At 38.0% G+C, this 21,173-nt stretch overlaps 1 protein-coding gene and 2 long non-coding RNA genes across 11 annotated transcripts; all 3 read right to left on the bottom strand.

Moving 5' to 3' along the window:
- Positions 1-755: 755 nt before the first annotated feature.
- Positions 756-5,534, bottom strand: LOC115971374. Its single transcript, XM_031091254.1, has 6 exons — positions 5,220-5,534; positions 3,868-4,082; positions 3,284-3,463; positions 2,836-2,956; positions 2,405-2,746; positions 756-2,264 (listed from the first exon to the last, which is right to left on the bottom strand). Exons 2-6 carry the CDS (start codon positions 4,009-4,011, stop codon positions 916-918), a joined length of 2,136 nt encoding a protein of 711 aa, XP_030947114.1. The 5' UTR covers positions 4,012-4,082; positions 5,220-5,534; the 3' UTR covers positions 756-915.
- Positions 5,535-8,415: 2,881 nt separating this feature from the next.
- On the bottom strand, positions 8,416-11,354 carry LOC115971053. 8 transcript variants are annotated; one of them, XR_004087216.1, is made up of 6 exons: positions 10,511-11,353; positions 10,076-10,319; positions 9,820-9,990; positions 9,230-9,680; positions 9,082-9,129; positions 8,416-8,653 (listed from the first exon to the last, which is right to left on the bottom strand). It is a non-coding gene; the product is annotated as an uncharacterized LOC115971053 (long non-coding RNA). The 8 variants fall into 8 exon arrangements; XR_004087212.1 differs by having other exon boundaries at positions 8,416-8,687; XR_004087218.1 differs by having other exon boundaries at positions 9,566-9,680; positions 10,511-11,350.
- Positions 11,355-11,702: 348 nt separating this feature from the next.
- On the bottom strand, positions 11,703-12,381 carry LOC115971054. 2 transcript variants are annotated; one of them, XR_004087219.1, is made up of 3 exons: positions 12,301-12,381; positions 11,973-12,092; positions 11,703-11,866 (listed from the first exon to the last, which is right to left on the bottom strand). It is a non-coding gene; the product is annotated as an uncharacterized LOC115971054 (long non-coding RNA). The 2 variants fall into 2 exon arrangements; XR_004087220.1 differs by having other exon boundaries at positions 11,952-12,092.
- Between the last annotated feature and the right edge of the window lie 8,792 nt (positions 12,382-21,173).

The following is a 21,173-nucleotide window of genomic DNA, read 5'->3' on the forward strand; positions in this document are numbered from 1 at the left end:
AGATGAGAGAAGTCAGAGAGACAGAGGGAGACGAAATACTCAGAGATGCTACAGTGACACAGAGGAGAGAGAAAAATAAAAGGATTAAAATATATTATTTTGGTTTGGCATAGCGCTACAGTGCCATCTTATATGTAAGATGGCATTGTAGCGCCATGCCAAAAAATTTTGGCATTTCTCAGTTTTAACCTTCCAGTTGCTAGCATGTTTTTGGGCCTAAATGCTAAATTTACCTTACATTTGACATTTAGAATGCCCACTGCTGATGCTTAATGTGCTAAACTAGCTAGATGATCTAAAAGTCAGTTAATTGATTAAAACAGTCCACAGTTAAATTTGGTGATGCTACAGCTGGTCAATTTTAAATTCAATCTCAAGATCTTTACAGCCTGCTTTCACTAGACTTTGAATTTCTACTTCCTTAAGATTTCTGTAATCCATTAACGTAGGATTTAAAGCGTCATCTTGTTAAATCATGTGAAAAGTTTCAGTGACTGCCTACTGTTCAGTTTATCCGTCAAGCTTTAGAATAGGTGCCTTCCCCAAACTCGCAGAACCAATAGCTAGCACAAGATTAATTTCGTACCCTGCTCTTGACATTTTCCTTGCCACTAATCCCATGAGCTGCATTTTCTTCACATTTGAGAAGAACATAAGATTAGTTAGGAAAGAAATGTGATCCCAAGCTCATCTTAATTTGCCTAAGGTTGGAGAGCAAAGCTTAAAACAAAAACGAAAAAGTGTGTTGCATTAAGAACAAGAAATCAAACATGCATAAATAAAAAATATAAAAAAAATAATAATATCAGAAATTTTGGCTTAAAGAATTCCTGCAATAAAGGTATACAAGGCCACATGACCATGCTTATGAACAATGCCATTCCCACGGCACTCACCATTTAGAATTAACTTTTATTATAATTTTTTCCTCCCATTGTAATTAATTCTTGACCGTCTGCTTCTAACGGGTGCACACGAGCTCTGTCCATCACCCATCCTTGCTCTGATTTTCCTGTACTCCCTTGATCTTAGAACTGCCTCCAGAATGTTTATATCCTCTCGAATTTCATGTCTGGAAAGAGATGCAAGACCAGGGAGTATGTCCTTCTGAAAATCTTTCAATCTTCTCCCCCTTCTTAACCTACAAGAAAAATCCTTTGTCTCCATGTCATTTACTTCAAATGGCTTTGATGATACAGAATAGTCATCTGCACTGCATTCTTTTAGATTTAGAGTGATTAACTCAAAAGAATCAGAAGAATACTGTGGCTGCTCCTTTTCCTCATTTCTCATCTCACTTAGTCCTGCTCTGGTACAACAATCTTGATTACCAGATGAAATTTCCAAGGAGAAATGAACAAGTGATTCAGCTGCCATACGAATCAACACATCTGGTTCAGATGATTCTCCTTTCTTATTGAGGCATCCATGTTTTGATTCACTGCTGTCAGAAGATCCTTGGTCCTGATTGCCTGATAAGGTTTCTGCAACTTGGCAGACTACATCAGTTCCAGAAAACTGATCAAAGGTAGAAAGATTTGAACTTCCCTTTTCAATTCCAGATTGCATAGTCTTTATACTACTAGAATCATTCTCAACATTGCAATGGGACTTGCATGAAGCAGGAGACATGTTGCCACATCCATCTTGAACTGTAACTTGACTTTGTTCAGAACCTGAAAGTATAATATTCTCAACTTTGCTCTTATCAAAGTTTATTTGTCCATTAGCTAGACATGTATAATGTGAGTCACCTAAAATATCACTTGAAAGTTCTGACATGAACCTAAAATTTTCATTCTTAGGGTCACTACTGTTGCTACCAAGGTCTCCATGAAGGCCTGGTGGGGCCCTGGAGATAGCCTCAACACCTGAAAGCCCCACTTCACTTCCACCCACTCCATCAAACTTGGAAGTTCTAGCCCAAATTTCTGTTCTCTTGCTTTTGCTGTTGAAATCTATTAAGGGAGAATTCACTGCATCATCTTGGTGAAACATGTCAGAGGTTTCATTCGAGCAATTATTGTTTTCTTTTCTCCTAGACATGGACACACAAGTGTCCTGAACCCTGCCAACTCGTTCAATGAAAACATGGGGTGAACTAGCTGTTGAAGGATGGGCCACAACAAGATCATTAGAGTAAGAAGAGGAGTCATCAAGCTGAACTTTGTTAAGGTCCACATTTGCTGCTTTAAATGAAGTAGGCAGTTGCATCTTGGTGGACGGATTGGTACTTAGGACACCAACATGGCAATTTTTAAATCCTGAAGAAAAGGACAAACACATAAAGGCTGAATCCTAATGACTAAACACATGCACAAAATTGCACAAGGCTACATGTTCAGGAGTATGACTTCACGTCTATCACACTAGAACCACAATCATATAGATAAATCAACAGTACCTTTCTTGAAAGAGTTCTTCTCTTGACAGCACTCACTGTCATCTAGGAGAGGGTGACTGTCCGCAATCTCATATGCTAAATCCTTCTTCACACAGCTTGAGATGACCAGATCAGAAAGTACAGAATCTGACTCATGCTTGCCTCCAAAGTTATTCGTCAGAGCAGCAAAGCTTAAGGAAGGTGCATGTTTTTCGTCCTCATTTGATATCCCCTCACTAGACTCTTCTAAATCAATAATATCGTGGGTGGAGGAATGAACATTTTTACTGAACCAAATTCTCTTAGCACTCCTCTTTCTCCAACTGTCCTCGCCAGTACTCAGAGAAAGCTTCAACTCTGGATCTGAGACATTACCACCACACACACAAATCTTAGCATTCAATATTTCCTTTAAGTGATTGTAAATATTCCTTTTCTTTGAAGATCCTTACCAACATGGCTAATGTACTGGTCAGCAGACAGTTGAAGGTCTAAAGGCTTCTGCCAAAGCTTAGAGTACATACCCTGGTGCCCTTCAAACAGCACGTGACTTCTAGCTTGTGTTGAGTCCTCCTGAAAGACAAGCTTGCAACATTTAACACTAGAAAACCACATATCATTGAAACAAAAAAGTCAGTCATAGAGCAGGATAGATATAATAAATTCACAACCATCTAATACCCAGGTAAGAGCACATAACCCTATGACTGAAGTTTAGGTCACTTCAAAATATAATGACAATTTTTAATCCAGATCTTCTTAATTAGACATTCAAGTAGTAACTCAAGATATCCTGGAATTTATGCCATGAAGAAACTAATAAAAAAGGGAAAAAAAAACCTTCTGCCCCATTAATATAATATCACTTTTCAGTTCTGAAAATGAGTGGCTTCCAATTACCATGGGAATCGAGGAAATTTTTTTTTCTTTTGCAAATGGTTCATGTCTCCCTAGATTTGTAGAAGGTATCAGTGTTGATTGGGTGCTTGCTTTCCTTGAATTGTATCTATCAAACTCCTTCCAGGAAAGATTCTCCATCTGTGTCTTCTGTATAGTATATAATCGATGAAGTTCCTCAACCTAAAGATTAAACAATAGCAAGAAATATAAGTAAATATTAAGGGAGTCACAGTTTCTTTTTTTCTTAAAAATAAATACATGCATGTTCCCATTGCTACTCAGGTGAGTCAGGTCACTAGGAGCCATATTTTGAAGAGGAAATCCCAAATATCTCTGAAGTCAGTCATATTAAGCAGCTAGTGATCAAGGTATGATTCATAGAATCGGGAAGAAATCACCACCAAATCAAGAATTTGACCAAAAACAAATTCAAATCATTTACATATTATCAGACAATTGAGACATAATTGCGTCAAATAAGACACATGATCCTGAAGTCAACACATAACTCAGCAAAAAAGAAAAAAAGAAAAAAAAAAAAGTCAACACATAACTCAATCAGCATAGTGATGGTGCCCACATACCTGCTTCCTAAACATAACCTCCTGGTCAAGCATAGTCTTCTTCAGAAATTCTTTGAGCGACTCAGTATATATTTGTGCTGAATTCAGATCAAAATCTGCTTGCATCAACATGATGTCCTCCCCAAGATTAGAAAACGAACACATCAAAGCTGATGTTGCATCTTCAGGAATAGCAATTCTCCATAGCTTTTAACTCCATGCTTTATGCTCCATCCCTGAACAGCTCGTAAAAGGAAACACTTGTCAAACCACCCAATAAAGAAACTGTTCGGTCTTTTCCTTGGAAAGAAAAACTGTACATATAAATGCTTGTAAAGAAAGTGTGTTTACATAAGCATTGTTAATGCTCCATTGCGTTCCTTAATAAGAATATATAATTCATATGACAAACCCCACATAAAAAGTGACATCATTTACGAAGTATGACCATAAATACAACCTAAGACCATAAAATTGTATAATTCTTCTACAATTTTTTCCATAATCCATTTTTGTTCATTCAAATTCAATGTAAACAAAATGTAATAGAGAGTACATCTATTAATCAGCTGGCATATAAAGACGTGCAACAGTAAGCGTTAATATGCTTTTTCACAGTTCCCAGTTCCCACAACTTGATTCACTTGCTCTTTCAATTCAATCAAGGTGCAACAGTGAGTAAGCCCAAAGGTGTTTACTCATTCCAACATTATGAATCTGTGATACTGTAATACAGTATGAGAGCACAACAAAGCTTAAATTTGGTTCAAACCCAAACGAGTTTGAGTTAGAACTTAGAACCAAACAGATACTACCAACCAAGAAATCATTCTACTTCAATATCCATACCAATGACAATGGAAACGGGCACATTAATCTTCACAAATCCAAGTTTTTCGACCCCTGTAAATCGCAATTACTTTATTTGTTCATGGTTTTCTACCATATGGGCAATCTTAACCATAGATTTTTGTATTATATTACTAGCAAAGTCAACGAAAACGACATTGTACATAGAGTTCTGCATTTGCAGTTAAAAATTCCTTTACATAAAAAAACAAAAAATAAAAAAATATTGCCCCAATAACAACTAGAAAAAATATATAAATAATAAATAAAATACCCATTAACCTGGTAATAAGCAACTATGCATCTTTTTTTCTTTTTTCTTTTTTGGGCTAAGTAATACTAAGCAACTACACATTTAACTCAGACAATTCTCATATTACTTAAAACCCAGCAAAAATGATTCAAAAAAAAAAAACCCAGCAAAAAAAAAATCCAAAAGTTAAACTTTTTAATCAGATTACGATGCAACTACAAATACCAAAAAAAAAAAAAAAAAGCGCAATAGAGAGAGAGAGAGAGAGTACCACAAGGCAGAGAACCCAAGAAAAGAGCATTCAGCCATTAGAATATCTGTTTCCTCTTCTTCTTTGTGAAGAAAATTCCCATTTCATAAAAACAATATCAGTGTGTATACTCCCAGACAACCATAGATAATGCTTCCGTCCCCCTACAGTAGAGAGAGAGAGAGACAGAAAGAAAAAGAAATCTGAGAGAAAGAGAGAGAGAAAAAAGAAAAGGAATCACATCACTGGGGGGACAAGAGGGCCGATGGGAAAGAAAGATAATTCCCTCTCTCCCTCTCTTCAAGAAGAGAGGCTAAAATAGGCGTAGAAATGTTCTCTCCCTTTCTGCCACTCATATATATATATAAAACATTATAAAATATCTTTCTTTATTTCTCCTACTTTTATCGATAAAGTATCAGTCACTTTTTTTTTCTGAATTTTTTTTGCGCTAAATATATATATGTACTTTGAAAAGTAAACATACTTGTTTGAAAAGTAAGCATACTTGTACTTAAAAAAAACACTCTAATAAAAAGCTAAAAAATAAAAAATCTAGCATATAAGCTAGTTTACAAACCCAACTCTTTGCTACAACTCTAAAGTAATTGGTCGAAAAAAAAAAAAGGATTCATACGAGAATAATTGTGTATCACACATAGAGTCTACTATTAAAGTACTAGCAAATATTGTGACATTAATAACGCACATTTACAGGTACTTGGATTTGTGACATTAAGAGGACCAGTCAGAGGTGGTGTGGGGAGTGTGGGGACAGCTTCAACTTTCAACCGCAAAGGCCCAGGTGGCCCACTAGTACTGTCCTAAACTATTTAATATTTTTGCTTTGGCCTGTTTATTGATTTTACAATTTTGTCCCCGTACTATTTTCCAAATGACTGATTTCTCATAACATGGGTTGTGTTGTAAGTTGCTACTTTTTTGTATCACGAATTTATGCTAGTATCTATTTATAGGGGCTGTTGTCCATATTCAGTTGTTGCGGAGTGAAGGAGCTTTTGTCTACGCATTGGATGTTCTGCCCAACAGCCTGTCCACAGTTATTATTTATCTATCTATCTGATTGGGGGGGGGGGTCATCAACATTAACAATTATTTATGGTTTACTACTCTTAAGTCTTGTCTCAATAATCTATACCGTACTCATTTGTCCAAAAAAAAAAATCTATTTTTGTTCTCCTGCCAATTTGGTTTGATCTTAACCAAGATTTCATATTTTGGGTCTTCATATTTTGGGTCTGTTTGGATTGAACTTATTATTACTGAAACTGAAAATTGAAAACTGAAAACTGAAAACACTATAGCAAGATAATTTTTAAATGTGTAAATAGTACCGTGGGACCCATTTTTAATATTTTTTAATAAATAAAGTGGCTGTGGGTTCCATAAATAGTATTGCTACAGTACTGCTACAGTGTTATTTGTCCCCCTTTTCTGCAAAACGCGTGAAAAAAAAAAAAAAAAAAAAAAAAAAAAAAAAAAAAAAAAAAAAGAAGAAGAAGAAGAAGAAGAAGAACGCCAGACGCAGTTTCAGTCGAATCCAAACGGCACCTTTAGGTTAAAGGCTCAAGCCCTACTTAAATTATTTCATCCACCCCTTCAAAGCTAGTTTTGTCCATGAAGAAAAGCTAGTGATTACTTTTTTTTTTTCCTTTGATGAACAAAAAGCTAGTGATAACTTCATTCTACCTCAGAAAATTGTTCATTCCATGACCACCTCCAAAAGTAAACAAGGTTTACATGGCTTTAAAAATAGATATTAAAAAAGTTTTTGACAGACTTGAATTGAGCTTCATGAAACACATTCTCACCTTCTTTATCTTTTCCAAGGACTAAATTGATCTCATCATGTCTTGCATTTCATCCTCTAGCCTATCTCCATTCATGTCAATGGGAAAAGACTCAGTTTCTTCCTTCCCTCTAGAGAGATTAGGCAAAATGACCCCTTATCCTTGTACATTTTCATTATTTGCATGAAAAATATCTAGCTTAACTCATCTAAAATGAATTCCCATCTCGTAATTGGATTGGCTTTGAAACCACAAGAGATGGACCGACATTTTCTCATTTTTTCTTTGTAGATGACCTCATCCATTTTGCAAAAGTAACCAAAAAGAATTATCTCACCGGTAAAAGGGTTCTTCAAGAATTTTGCAAGTTCTCCGGTTAGAAAATCAATTTCAACAAATCCTAGATCTTCTCTCCTCACACAAATCCATGTAACATTGAAACCATTGAAAAGAGAACTGGGAATTAGATCCTCCAAAGAATTTGGGAAATACCTTGGAAGTTTCTATCCTAATTGACAAAACGGATAAAATAGCTTTTGACCTATCATTTACAAACTCCGCAATAGACTTGCAAACTGGAAAGTTAGCTTTCTCTACTTAGAAGGCCGCCTTACCCTCATTAACTCTATCACCGCTTCTATTCCCGTGCACATCATGTAATGTACACTTCTTCCTTCCAAAATTTGAATGAAAATTTACAAAATCAACCACAATTTCATTTAGGGTAATTCTGCAACAAATAAGAAAATTCACCTTATCAACTGGGACACGGTCACAAAACCCAAATTCCTAGGAGGGCTAGGAATCAAGAAAAGCTTGAGTCACTAGTCACTACAAAGCTCTCCTTGCCAAAAGAGCTTGGGCCATCTGCACCAACTCCACTTAAAACCTCATGCCATCCTAATATTCCTTGGAAAGAGGCCTACCCCATCTCTGCTTGGACTATATGTACTGCCCGCAACAAATGAACATACATATAATTCATGCATATCAACTGAAACCCATTTAGCAAATTTCCAAATAAACTAAAACATCATTATGTGTCGCCATCATATCACAAACCAACCATAATATGCAGACATCACGAATCCAGCATAAAATTTTACACATGCTCATACGTTCTTTACTAATTGCCATGAATCACCTCCCCAAAAAGTAACAATAATCAAACAATTTTTTTTTTTTTTATTATTATTTTTTTTTATAATATATAATCTTTGCTTACACAAACTAATGGGCGTGCTCAACATCATATCAGAATCGTGCATAAAATTCAACACAGTCGCATAACATCATAAAAGAGAGACAGTGCAACTTTATTCAAAGTCAAGCTCACTCTGGTCACTTTTCTTTGCACTTTTGATCAGCTGTAAAGCGTTAAATTACTTTTACACTAACGAACCGAATTGATGAAACTCTATATTGTGCCTGAGCTCAGAGCAAAATTGATTTCATATGTTTATATGACTGCTACAAGATGGAAATAACAAAGAATGTTTACATGACACGTCCAGTACTGAGGATGATGAGTTGGGAAATATTACTCCTGCACATATCCATTTGGTTTATCTCCGCTCTTTGCCGATCTCTTCTGCAAATCCGCTTCATAATGTTGAAAAGCGGCATCTTGCACCATTATAGTCTCTGTCCATGAGTTTCAGCCATCAACAAGATGGCACTACAAACAACCCAACCCAAAAACAAATCATCACAGAAGCACATGGATGGTTCAGTTATACCATGTACTGATTTGTTTAATCAATTAATATGGAAAGGAGAAGGGAGGAAAACATCAACGGTACACACAGGCCAACAGGACAAGTGAAAGGCAATCACCAATCCACTAGCTTTCATGCTGCAGCCAGGTTGATTATGGTACTCAACCACAAAGTGGGAGAGTGAGAGTATATGATGAAAATCAAAACCTTTAGAAAATCAAAACTACGGAAATTGACCATATAATAGCAGCGGACTGAAGGCAATAACCAAGAAGATTGTTGATAGGGTTGGAAGAGTCAAAAGCTCATGAGGAAAAAATATAAATGACAGGGATTTTTTATATTATAAGATACCTCCAGCTGTGGATAAAATTTTGACATGGCATCCTCCACTGTGCTCACCTGTACATTAGTCATTAAATGAATAAGGCAATAGGCATGCTGAACCAATCTAATCAAAAGACAAATTTCAGAAGATCCATTTTCAAATGCTGTGCATTACATATCCTTATTTGATCCAATGTCGCATACTCGCATTTGAGGGCAATACTTCTTGACTGTCTTCTTCATTTTTTGCTTTGATAAATGACCATCTTTTGTGGCCTAAATATGAGAATGTTTCTTGACAAAATTCATTCTTCATATTAATATTAAAATCACTGAAAAATCATAATTCATAGAATATACAATTAATAAGTTCAGCATTTAACACAAAAACAATTGGTTCTAGCACATGCCCTGCTTAACCAACTCTTGAATAAATAAAGTATCTGTGGTGTTTAGTCACATTTTTCTAGAAGCAGCTATATATTATTTTAAGAAACACACATCTACTCACATGAGTTCCTCTTTAGTTGTGTTGGGCAAGCTGTTTAGTACTCTCTTGCGCATTCTTCCCAAGCTGACATTTGGTACTTGAAATGTTCTGGGTCAATCCATTAAGGATCTGAATCCTACAAATTATACAGTTTAATTATGCATCATATATATGATAGCATATCACTTTTTTCGGGGATTTTTGGGGATAAGTAATATTATTTCTAAAATCTTAAGGCTGGCACAAAATAAAGATATTATAACCATAACAGCAACCTCAGGTCTGACTATGGGATCACTTAAGCCCACAGCCATTATCTCCGATACTGAACCCATAAAAGAACCATATGCTTCCTCAGAGCTCAGGCTACATCTTAATTGTTCTGTTCCAGCTCGTGTATCATCAGAAGTTTTAAGTTGTTGGGAATCAAAGTAATCACGAGGATCCTGATTTTGGAAAAGCCTGTATAAAACATCTGTACGATAATAAATTAGAGGCATTGTACAAACTACAATGTAGAAAAAGTCCGACCTTGATACAAAGTGGAGCAAGAGGGTGATCATGAGGTGCCTGAAGGTGCTCCATCTCAGTCATCCGTGAAATTCTATCAAGCCTCTCCTGCTTTGCATTCTCATCAGATTCTTCACTGCAAATTCTCTATAAGACTTGAAAAAAGGAAGTGGGATTTTTTTACCAAACAAAAATAAACCTTGCTAACCCTGTCTTGACCGCGCAAGTGCTTCTGCTACGGTTCTTGGATCTTCCAACTCTACATCTACATTCAGGATAATAACCAAAGTTATCTACCTAAATTGAATGAACAAAAAGGAAACTCAGCAAGTTTAAAATCAAATAACTTCTGAAGAAAATGAAATTTGGTGAGAAACAGGCAACTTTTGACGTTTACTATATATTCACTGTTCCAAAATAGAAAAGAGAATGAATAAATTCAAGAGAGATCCTTACCCATAGTTCTTCCTTCAAGAACAACTTCTCCTTGGGGATAAGATCTTGCAAGAAAGTTCTCTTGAATTGCTCGTGCCTTCAATCAGTTATTTCCTAGCTACCATCATGGAAAATCCCACGATCCTGAAATATACAACCAAATAAGATACATAGGGATGTATGTGTACTCCTAGCAATTTTCCTCTATAGAAGCAGATGATTGTATCTAATAACAATGAAAATTAACCGGATACTAAGAACTATCCCTTCTGCTATTTTTTACTCTTAGAAGAGGCAATGGTTCATATATCAAGTACAGAAGTAGAACTAGAAACTGCTGACGTGTTCCAACTTTTAGAACATAACACCAATTTGCTCCGAAATTTTGTCAAAGCATGTTATCCTGACAGAAGCTAATGGACAAGCATGAATTTAATCACACTATGAATTTGAAGTGCGGAACAAAAAATACACCTTGTAAGTGGATGCCCTCATTAAGTAATTCCAAGAATGCAGATATGATAAACTATACAACTATGAATCTTTTTATTTAATAGATATTGTTTACCGACTTCTCTTTTTGTGGGCAGAGGGGGAGAGGGACTTTAAGAAGTATGGCCTCTCCCACTATACAAGTTTTGAGTTCAAAAGTTACTATCATAAAAGAGCAACTTTGTGTTATTCAATATAGAATTGCAAAGATCTCTTCAAAATCAAGTCTTAAATCTATAGAATCCTTCCCAAGACTGACTAGTAACTTCAGAGTTTTGTAATTACTTCATTGTGAATTCCTCTGTCAACTTTGCTTGACTCAATAAAAAATCACTTGCCTAAATTTGAATCCCCCTTACCAAGGTAAAAAAATGGAAAAGAAGAATGCGTTTGGATTGGGATGAAAACTTCTGCGTTTGCGTTTTTTTTTTTTTTTTTTTTTTTTTTTTTTTTTTTTTTTTTTTTTTTTTTTTTTTCACGCATTTTTGAGTGTTTTGAGTGTTGCGGCTACTGTTCATGCACTGTTCAATGAACAGTAACCGCAAACTTTGACTTTTCAAATTTTTTTGGACCAATCACAGCACATCGTGTACTGTTTACGGACCCACAAATTTCACTTTTCAGCAACTTTTTCATTAAAAATGGGTCCCACAATACTATTCACACATTTAAAAATTATTTCGCTACAGTGTTTTTCAGTTTTCAGTTTCAGTTTTCAACTGTATCCAAACGGACTCGAAGAAGAGAGGGAGAGACAGAGAGAATAATTTAATGAATCTACCAAAAGAAACTCTACAAGAGTGGTCTAATCCCACATACTGGGAGATGCATGTAATCATCCCCTTGGTCAGTTTCCATGTCAAGAGTTAGATCAACCCGTTGAATCTGCAAAAAGAGGAAACAATATTGTAAAAGTACTCGAGTAACCATACAAAAATATTGCAGGAGAATCACGTTAAAAAAAGAAAACCTCAACTCTCAGAAAGAGTACCATCTGCTGAGCTGCACTTGACAATATGTTTTCAGCAGCCTCTGCTGCTGTAACAGCATTTTATGTACTATGGAGATATTCTGCTCTGAAATATTTTGTCCAAAAATCCTTTTTTGTCATCTGGAATTCAAAAATCAAGGGAAAAAACACCAATACACACTTTGAGTAAAGTATAGGAGAACTTAAAATTACTTAGTCTCATCTAATCATTTCATAAGTAAACCTTCTTCACAGTTAAAGTGAAAAGAAGAAATTGTTTCGCCCTTTGGAGGCATAGTGCATTGGTAGGAGTCTCGGACTGGATTACACCTGAGGGTCTAGGAGTTACCTTGTTCGAGTTGTGTACTTTGCAAAAATGTTATGTCACGACATGGATAGCTCTAACACCCCAGGGGTGCCCACACCATGAGTACTGCCAGCTCAAGTGGGCTGACTCAATGATCATTGGCGTTAAACCCTTTTTTTTGTTCATCAAAAAAAAAAAAAAAAAAAAAATTGTTTCAATGCCCTAACTGCTTTATTGGGAACATGCTTATGGAATGCCTGGTGAACAGCTGGTTTCAGGACAAAAAACTGAAAGACAAGTAAACCATTAACACTAAGGAAAAGTAAGCAGCAAAAATTTCGTGATGAATAAGCCACATGCTTGACGTGAATATCAAACCGTTCAAACCCAAAGTCTCTTATCTAGACAATGGCAGAAGCAACTATGAAGATGTTGTATTTGAGCTCCAACTTTAGAGAACAAAACGGTCATGTGTTTAAGATCCAAGGGTGGTGCATGTGTAACTTACCAATAAAAAAGAATTATAACACCAATAAAAAAGATTATAACACCAGTGCATGTTCATAATCATAATCACAATCTATATGTTTGTTTCTTATCTTTCTTCTTATTTTATTTCTGCGTATCATTGTCTATAAACCCTTATCAATTAAGCATCAGCTCAGCAACTACCAAATATAACGGCCAATGACAATCAAGGATGGAGAAAGGACTTCGAGTTAGGGGCAGAAGTATAAATAAAAAAAAAAAAAAAAAATTTGAAACTCCAAATAAACATTCATTAAATAAACCATCAATAAAGAAAAATATATAAAATTATTGTTTTTTAAGATATTATAATGCAATTATTTATGAAAATAGAACTTGCCTTTTTTTAAAAATCTTAGACAAGCACTCAACAACTAACCAATAAATTTCAAAGTTGCAAATAATCTCTTTAATTATTTACCCAAAAAAAAAAAATCTCTTTATTTTTTAAAAGACACTAATTGAAAATAAACACTAACAGACAAAACTAAAATAAAATGCACAAAAGATTACATGGGCTTGGGTGTTGTGTTACACAGTTGTTAGTCATAAGTAAGGTTGTCAAAATCGGGATCCTATATAAGATCGTGAGAAGTAGGTGGGATTGTGAATTGTAGGATTGGATCATGGATTGTGAATTATAAAATCCTACATTATTTGAGAAAAAAAAACAAAAAAATACACATTGGTATGTTAAATAATCACATAAATTATACATTCATTAAAAAAAAACCAAAAAATTACATCTATTTGATGTAATTACCATACATCATTACATGCATTTGTAAACATCATTTAAAGAGTCCAAAAACCTCAAAACATAATACTCTATTGGGATTTTTTTTTTTTTTTTTTTATTTGGGTCCAACTGATATTCTATCTCTCTATATTAGAGTAACAAAACTTGGTCTATTGGGATGTTATTTTTCATTTAGGTCCAACTGAGCATTTTGTTAAGTTAAAGAAGATTACAAGAAAGCATGATCATTTGGAATCGTCAGAATCTACCAATCTTGAATGATCGTAAAGATCCTTGAAAGATCCAGATCGTTTTAGGCAGGTGGGATCGTAAAATTGTAGAATCGTAGGATCTAGATCGAGATTTTGACAACCATGATCACAAGAGACAAGACACCACTATTATTTATAATAATAATTGTAAGGACACGATTCCTTTGCGGCTCACTAACATTTTTGGGCTCACGCAATAAAGGTCCCTCACAATATGATTTGTAGAGAGTGGGCTTGAAAAGCTAGCCGCTGGCCAAGTGGCGATGCCCGGTCATGGCTTTAGAGGAAGCTCTAAGGCGTCGTACCCCGTGGGATGGAGCTCCTCGGAGCTGATCCGAGGACCTTTTGAGATCTTATCCCGGTTACCCAACGGCGGGATTTCTTCCGTGAAGTCCAGTCTGGTTGAGATGTTTCCCCACGTTGTCTTTCTTTTTTCTTTGGGGCTGGGCTCCCCTCGTGATTTACTTACTTCCTTATTTTATACTAGCTTGCATTCGCTCTCCTTCGTCCACGTGTAGGGTCAGTCTTTGCAAACACTGACATTTGTCCCATCAGTCCAATCCCGGAATTGTTGGGGATGGTTTGATAAAGCTGCAGAGTACGGCTCTGTCAGGCGCTGGGTCTTATCTGGAAGAGTAGTAAGGATAACCTCCCCAAGGTATCTTGGATCTCCTTACGAATTCGTCCCTATACCAGTTTCACCCCTTTGTTCTGGTGGGACTATGGATTTGCCGAGGACTACACTGTCCTCGGTTGCCTCCCAAAATTCTTTTGTACTCTGCGTTGTAGAGCTTGGGCCACAGCTCTCCTCGGATTGGGCCTTCGGAATCTCCAAGGGCAAATGGGCCCTGTCCACGAATTGTTGGGCCCCACAATAGCCCCTCAAAACCCTTCTGTTCGACTTCCGGGTTGGAAAGGAGGGTTTTGGCAAACCCGGGCCCTCAATATGGCCCATTTAGTTTGACCTCGCATTCATGTGAGCGGTTTCCCAGGAAGTCAGCCGGTTTTCAAGGGATTCCGTTTAATCCGCTCGTGATCTACTCCTGCCGCTTGGATGTCCCAGACGCGCCCTTAAATGAATTCCCTTTATGAGGCACATTTATGTCCGGCGGCTCATCTGATAAGGTGGGGAAACGGAACGGGCGCCTCTTTCCTCTTCAGATTCTTTTGGAAACTTTGAACGCATTTAATTCCATCCGTTTTGCCCTTCCTATAAGAAGGCAAGCAGGTGGCAGTGACTTTCGTACAGACTCCTCTCCTTCCTTCTGAAATCTGAAATCCGCATCCCCCTTTAGCGTCCACTTAGCCCGTTTGTTATACATCATATCCGCATACGCCCTTCATAACGAATGATGAAGGAAACACGCTCCTCCTCAAAACACCATATTCTGACAAAACTTGAAATGGCTCGGTTAGGGCAAGGGTGGCGCAGACTTAAGATCTGTCCCGCCTCTCTTTTAGCCAAAATCCGAAGCAGGGGCTCGTCATGTCGATTTCTCGGCGTGACTGAGTCGAGAACAACCAAGACCAGCACCACCCGGCTCCTCACGAGCGTACCTAATATGGCGCCAGCGTGTTAGGAGTCAGGGCTGAGGCAGGGGCTAAGTGCTTTTACTTCTCCCTCTTTTGCTCCCTGGTGCCCTCCCCCGCCTTCTTCTTATAGTCTTCCCAGCACCAGTTCCGTTCTGGTGCTTTCTCTTTTCCCTCTTTTGCTCCTTTTCTTTCTTTTTATCTCTTCTCTCTTCTTCTCCTCCTTCCTTACTCATGTCCTCCATTTTCTTCATTCATCTCCTCCATCTTCTTCATTGATTTCTTCCTTACTATTTCCTTCTTCTTCGTTTTTTTTTTTTTTAAAGCGAGTTCTTCTCTTAGCATGAGCAACAATGTGGCAGAGATTGGAGAGACTTCGAAGACAAGTTTAAAAGTCGCTTGACCGTTTGCTTATCTGTACTGTGGATGTTAGTGCTGCTTCGACAGCCCCTCTTTTGTATAGGCTTATTAAAGCCCCTTTTTGTACGTTGTAATAATTTTTCATATTAATAAAAGTTGTTTCTATTTCACTCTACATGTTCTGTCTCTTTGCTTTTATAAATTTGCAAATGCTGTTCGGCTCAATAATATCGCATTTAAATCAATGACGACTAAGACCAAAATACTTAATAATAAAAAGGTGTTGCCATAATTTCAATAGAAGTGCTCGGCATAATAAAGCAGACCAGTAAAAAGTAATACTTACCCCCTGCTAGCCGAGGAGAGAAACGAAGGCTTGATGCCGTGTGAGGAATAACCGTTTCAAAACATACCACCCACTAAATGAACAGACCTCTTAGGTCATTGTATACTGGGGCGTTCCACCATCTTCCTTGCTCCTTCGTTGGGCCTAACCCTTTAGGGTGTTTAAGCCGTGGATGAAATGACCTGACCTTTTTATCTAGTAGCCCATATTGCGAAGTCCAAACCCTTTTTTTTTTTTATCCGTCCAAACCTTTTTTTTTTTTTTTTTTATCCGAGCAGTCGGTTTCCCCGTAGGCTTGGGTCCGAGGAAAGTACAACGCCCTGGTTCTGTCCAGAACTTGTAATAATTAAAATTTTTGTACTTGGTTTCCCCATAGGCTTGAGTCCGAGGACCATACAAGGCCTTGGTTCTGTCCAGAACTTGTAATAATTAAAATTTTTGTACTTGGTTTCCCCATAGGCTTGAGTCCGAGGACCATACAAGGCCTTGGTTCTGTCCAGAACTTGTAATAATTAAAATTTTTGTACTTGGTTTCCCCATAGGCTTGAGTCCGAGGACCATACAAAGCCTTGGTTCTGTCCAAAACTTTATGCTCTTTCCTCAGGTGTCTCATAAGCTGCCGAGCAGGAAGTTGTCCTCGGCAAAGGTTATTCCTTGGTGTGGGCCATAGTCCGTGGGCTTCCATGCAGAACGGGCCTGGGCCGCGAATTTATTAGGCCCACGGATTTTAGAGGCATTTTCGTAGTCTTTGGTCATGCGGTACTTTTTGGCGTCCCAGTGTTCGAGGTGCGCCTTCACGAGGCTCCTTTAATCTCAGGGTTGCAGACGGCATTGGAAATCGAGCCGAAGACATTTTGTCTGTAGCGTTCCTTGGGACGCTGCGTGAATTAAATGTCATCACCTCATCTTTTAAATAAATAGGAGAGAAAGTTGCTTTGCCTTCGCACAAATTCTTCAGTCTCCTCTCCTAGTACATCATGTTTGAGGCGAGGATTGGGGCAAAGGAGCTCTCTCCGCCACAAAAGCGCTGTGTCTTCCTGAGACTCCAGATAGTGAGGTACGGGCCAAGGAGGCGTAGACTCAAGAGAATATTTCAGTTCGAGAGAGGGGAAATGATGTTTCTCCCTCTTTTAGTCAAAATCCGAAGCAGGTTCTGGTCATGCCAGATTTTTGGTATGTCCGAAGAAGGAATTTCCGCCATCAGCGCCGTCTGCCTTGTAGCAGGCAAATTTCTGCGGGGGCTTCCCAACTTCCGGCTCCCTGCATCTTTTCTGTAGATGGTGTTAGCCTGAGGTCAGGTTCTTTGGCTGCCTGAGTTATGGGCATGTAGAAGCGTCGAGGAATAGTTTCCTTAGACGACATCTTGGAACAGTAGCCAACCTCTCCTCTGAGATATCTCCTCGGCATCATCCTCACTCTTTTGTACTTTTCTTTTGCTTACGCAGTTAACTCTAATGTAAGCTTGTTTCAGCTTTTATTGTACACTGTACTGTTCTTTTGTATTAATAAAAGATGTGTTTATTTCTTTATACATACTTTTTTGCAACAACCACTTTGGGCCTGAATATTAAGTCTAAGCCTGCCTTTAACAATATTCTGGGCAGAGGAATACCTTAACACAAATCCTTATTAGTTTAAACTCGCAAATATTATCAAGTATAACAATGGTAATCCTCAATAGATTAAATTCATGGAACTAACCGAGATAGCTGTTGAGTGCTGTGCGACGCACGCTAGACCCATTCCCGAGAACGATAAACTCTAAACAATTCGTCCGAGATGATAGTTGAGTAGCGAAGGACTTTGTGCTTTTTGGGTAATATGCTGTACCGTATCACATTATTCCCTTTGGCACGGGGGATCCAAGGGTAGACCGGGGAACCCGTGCGATTAAGGGATTGACCCAACCGTTAACGAGAGGTTCTCTTCGGATGGATCTTGAGATTTATGATCTTTTTATGTACTTGGTTTCCCCATAGGCTTGAGTCCGTAGACCATGCAAGGCCTTGGTTCTGTCCAAGACTTAGGATCTTTTCATGTACTTGGTTTCCCCATAGGCTTGAGTCCGAGGACCATGCAAGGCCTTGATTCTGTCCAAAACTTGGAAGATTTTTTTTATGTACTTGGTTTCCCCATAGGCTTGAGTCCGTGGACCATGCAAGGCCTTGGTTCTGTCCAAAACTTGGAAGATTTTTTTTATGTGCTTGGTTTCCCCATAGGCTTGAGTCCGTGGACCATGCAAGGCCTTGGTTCTGTCCTAAACTTATGATCTTTTTAATGTACTTGGTTTCCCCATAGGCTTGAGTCCGAGGACCATGCAAGGCCTTGGTTCTGTCCAAAACTTATGACTTGATAGGCTTTTTTGGTTCTGTCCAAAACTTGGATCTTTTTAATGTACTTGGTTTCCCCATAGGCTTGAGTCCGAGGACCATGCAAGGCCTTGGTTCTGTCCAAAACTTACGATCTTTTTAATGTACTTGGTTTCCCCATAGGCTTGAGTTGCAAGGCCTTGGTTCTGTCCAAAACTTTCTTTTTAATGTACTTGATAGGCTTGATCCCCCATGCAAGGCCTTGGTTCTGTCCAAAACTTATGATCTTTTTAATGTACTTGGTTTCCCCATAGGCTTGAGTCCGAGGACCATGCAAGGCCTTGGTTCTGTCCAAAACTTGGAAGATTTTTTTTTTTTGTACTTGATTTCCCCATAGGCTTAAGTCTGTGGACCATGCAAGGCCTTGGTTCTGTCCAAAACTTACGATCTTTTTAATGTACTTGGTTTCCCCATAGGCTTGAGTCCGAGGACCATGCAAGGCCTTGGTTCTGTCCAAAACTTGGAAGATTTTTTTTTTTTATGTTTCGACCACAAGCTCCTACACCAGGACGGGGAAAGTTGGTCTGAGGCTGGAAGCCCCTAGAGACATCCGCGTCCTCAGCACTGCGAGACGTAGCCCCTAGCAGAAGCTTACGTCGGGGCAACAACTAGATGTCGTCGGAGACGGAGGAGGTCCCAGAAACTTCTGCTTGCCCATGAGTCGATTCCACCGCCACCTGCGCCAGCGCGCAAGCTCCCCACAGACGGCGCCAATTGTAAGGACACGATTCCTTTGCGGCCCACTAACATTTTTGGGCTCACGCAATAAAGGTCCCTCACAATATAATTTGTAGAGAGTGGGCTTGAAAAGCTAGCCGCTGGCCAAGTGGCGATGCCTGGTCATGGCTTTAGAGGAAGCTCTAAGGCGTCGTACCCCGTGGGATGGAGCTCCTCGGAGCTGATCCGAGGACCTTTTGAGATCTTATCCCGGTTACCCAACGGCGGGATTTCTTCCGTGAAGTCTAGTCTGGTTGAGATGTTTCCCCACGTAGTCTTTCTTTTTTCTTTGGGGCTGGGCTCCCCTCGTGATTTACTTACTTCCTTATTTTATACTAGCTTGCATTCGCTCTCCTTCGTCCACGCGTAGGGTCAGTCTTTGCAAACACTGACATTTGTCCCATCAGTCCAATCCCGGAATTGTTGGGGATGGTTTGATAAAGCTGCAGAGTACGGCTCTGTCAGGCGCTGGATCTTATCTGGAAGGGTAGTAAGGATAACCTCCCCAAGGTATCTTGGATCTCCTTACGAATTCGTCCCTATACCAGTTTCACCCCTTTGTTCTGGTGGGACTATGGATCTGCCGAGGACTACACTGTCCTCGGCTGCCTCCCAAAATTCTTTTGTGCTCTGCGTTGTAGAGTTTGGGCCACAGCTCTCCTCGGATTGGGCCTTCGGACTCTCCAAGGGCAAATGGACCCTGTCCACGAATTGTTGGGCCCCACAATAATAATAATAATAATAAACCTTTAGGCTTTATTAAAGAGAGAAAGAGAAAGATGGAGTTAGGAGTCTACCTCTCTCTTTGACTCTTTCTCTCTAGTCTCTTCTATTTTCGGATGTGGAGTCTCATCTTTGCCTCTCTTTCAATTTTTTTCACAACACTGTCAACACATATGATTAAATCTAACTTAATCAACCAAGCATTAGAGATTCAGATATGAGAGGAATAAAAAATTCTCATTCAAAAAAAATAAAAGAGATTAGATATAATTACCAGGTTTGGGCAGTGCTGCGGTGGACTAGTGGCAGTGTCAGGCATGGTGCACTGGTGCTAATCTGCTTCTACTGCTTAGGTTTTTTTTTTTTTGAGTGGCTTCGAAATCCTCTTCTTTTTCCCTTTTATTATATGTGTGTCTTACCGGAAGTTGGGTGTTTTCCTATTCCTAGGCTAGTTAGATCTCTAGTTAGAATCGGCTTTTTTTTTTCTTTTTCTTTTTTGCATGTGTTTGTTTTGGGGTGATGTTTGGGCTTAATTTTTGTTGTTAGGCTAATTTTTTTTATAGCTTTTAAAAATATTGTTGAAGGGACAAAGTGAAATTTTATTTAAAAAAATAGCTAAAAATAATATTATATATATATATATATATATATATATGCACGCTAAAAAATTAAAAAAAAAAAAAAAAATCTGGAGAGGTCACTACCCCACGTCCAAAATAACTTCGTCCCTGATGACAATGTTGGGGAAAATGGGTTTTTGTCCTTATTTTGTAAAAAATCTAGTACAATGTCCATGTTTTGAAACTATTAAGTATCGTGTTTCTGTTTTGAAACTCAATTTAAAAAAAATCGAGTTACAAGTGAAATTCGACATTAGGAATGTTGAGTTTTATGCATATTTTGCCACTTAATTTTTTTTAAAAAAATTTACGTGAAACTTGACTTTGCTAAAGTTGAGTTTCAATTAAAAATTTATATATAACTTAATTTTGCGGATATCAAATTTTATACAAAACTCGATTTTGTTAAAATCGAATTTCAAAAACAGAGATACTATACTTAATAGTTTCAAAACATGACATTCTGCTAGAATTTTTTTTTAAAAAAATAAGGTCTAAAACCCATTTTCCCCTGACAATGTTTATTAACTCATGCTTACATCTTAACCTCAGCCAGGTATGTCCACAAATGTAGCTAAATATAAGTTTGCAGGGAAAAAAAAGTGGATAGATTGGCGTGAATGCTCAGATATAGAAAATAATGACTATAAATAGTTTGTTTGTTTGTTTTAAAAAATAATAATAATAATAATAATGATGACTAATAGTTTA

The sequence above is a fragment of the Quercus lobata genome, chromosome 12, assembly GCF_001633185.2.
Source record: "Quercus lobata isolate SW786 chromosome 12, ValleyOak3.0 Primary Assembly, whole genome shotgun sequence".
Taxonomy (NCBI): domain Eukaryota; kingdom Viridiplantae; phylum Streptophyta; class Magnoliopsida; order Fagales; family Fagaceae; genus Quercus; species Quercus lobata.

Coding starts and splice junctions, on each gene's coding strand:
- LOC115971374 (XM_031091254.1), bottom strand. CDS start 4,011: ATGTGTTCGTTTTCTAATCTTGGGGAGGACATCATGTTGATGCAAGCA. Junction 3,464..3,867: donor AGGTTATGTTTAGGAAGCAG/GTATGTGGGCAC, acceptor TTTAATCTTTAG/GTTGAGGAACTTCATCGATT. Junction 2,957..3,283: donor AAATTTCCTCGATTCCCATG/GTAATTGGAAGC, acceptor CTTGTCTTTCAG/GAGGACTCAACACAAGCTAG.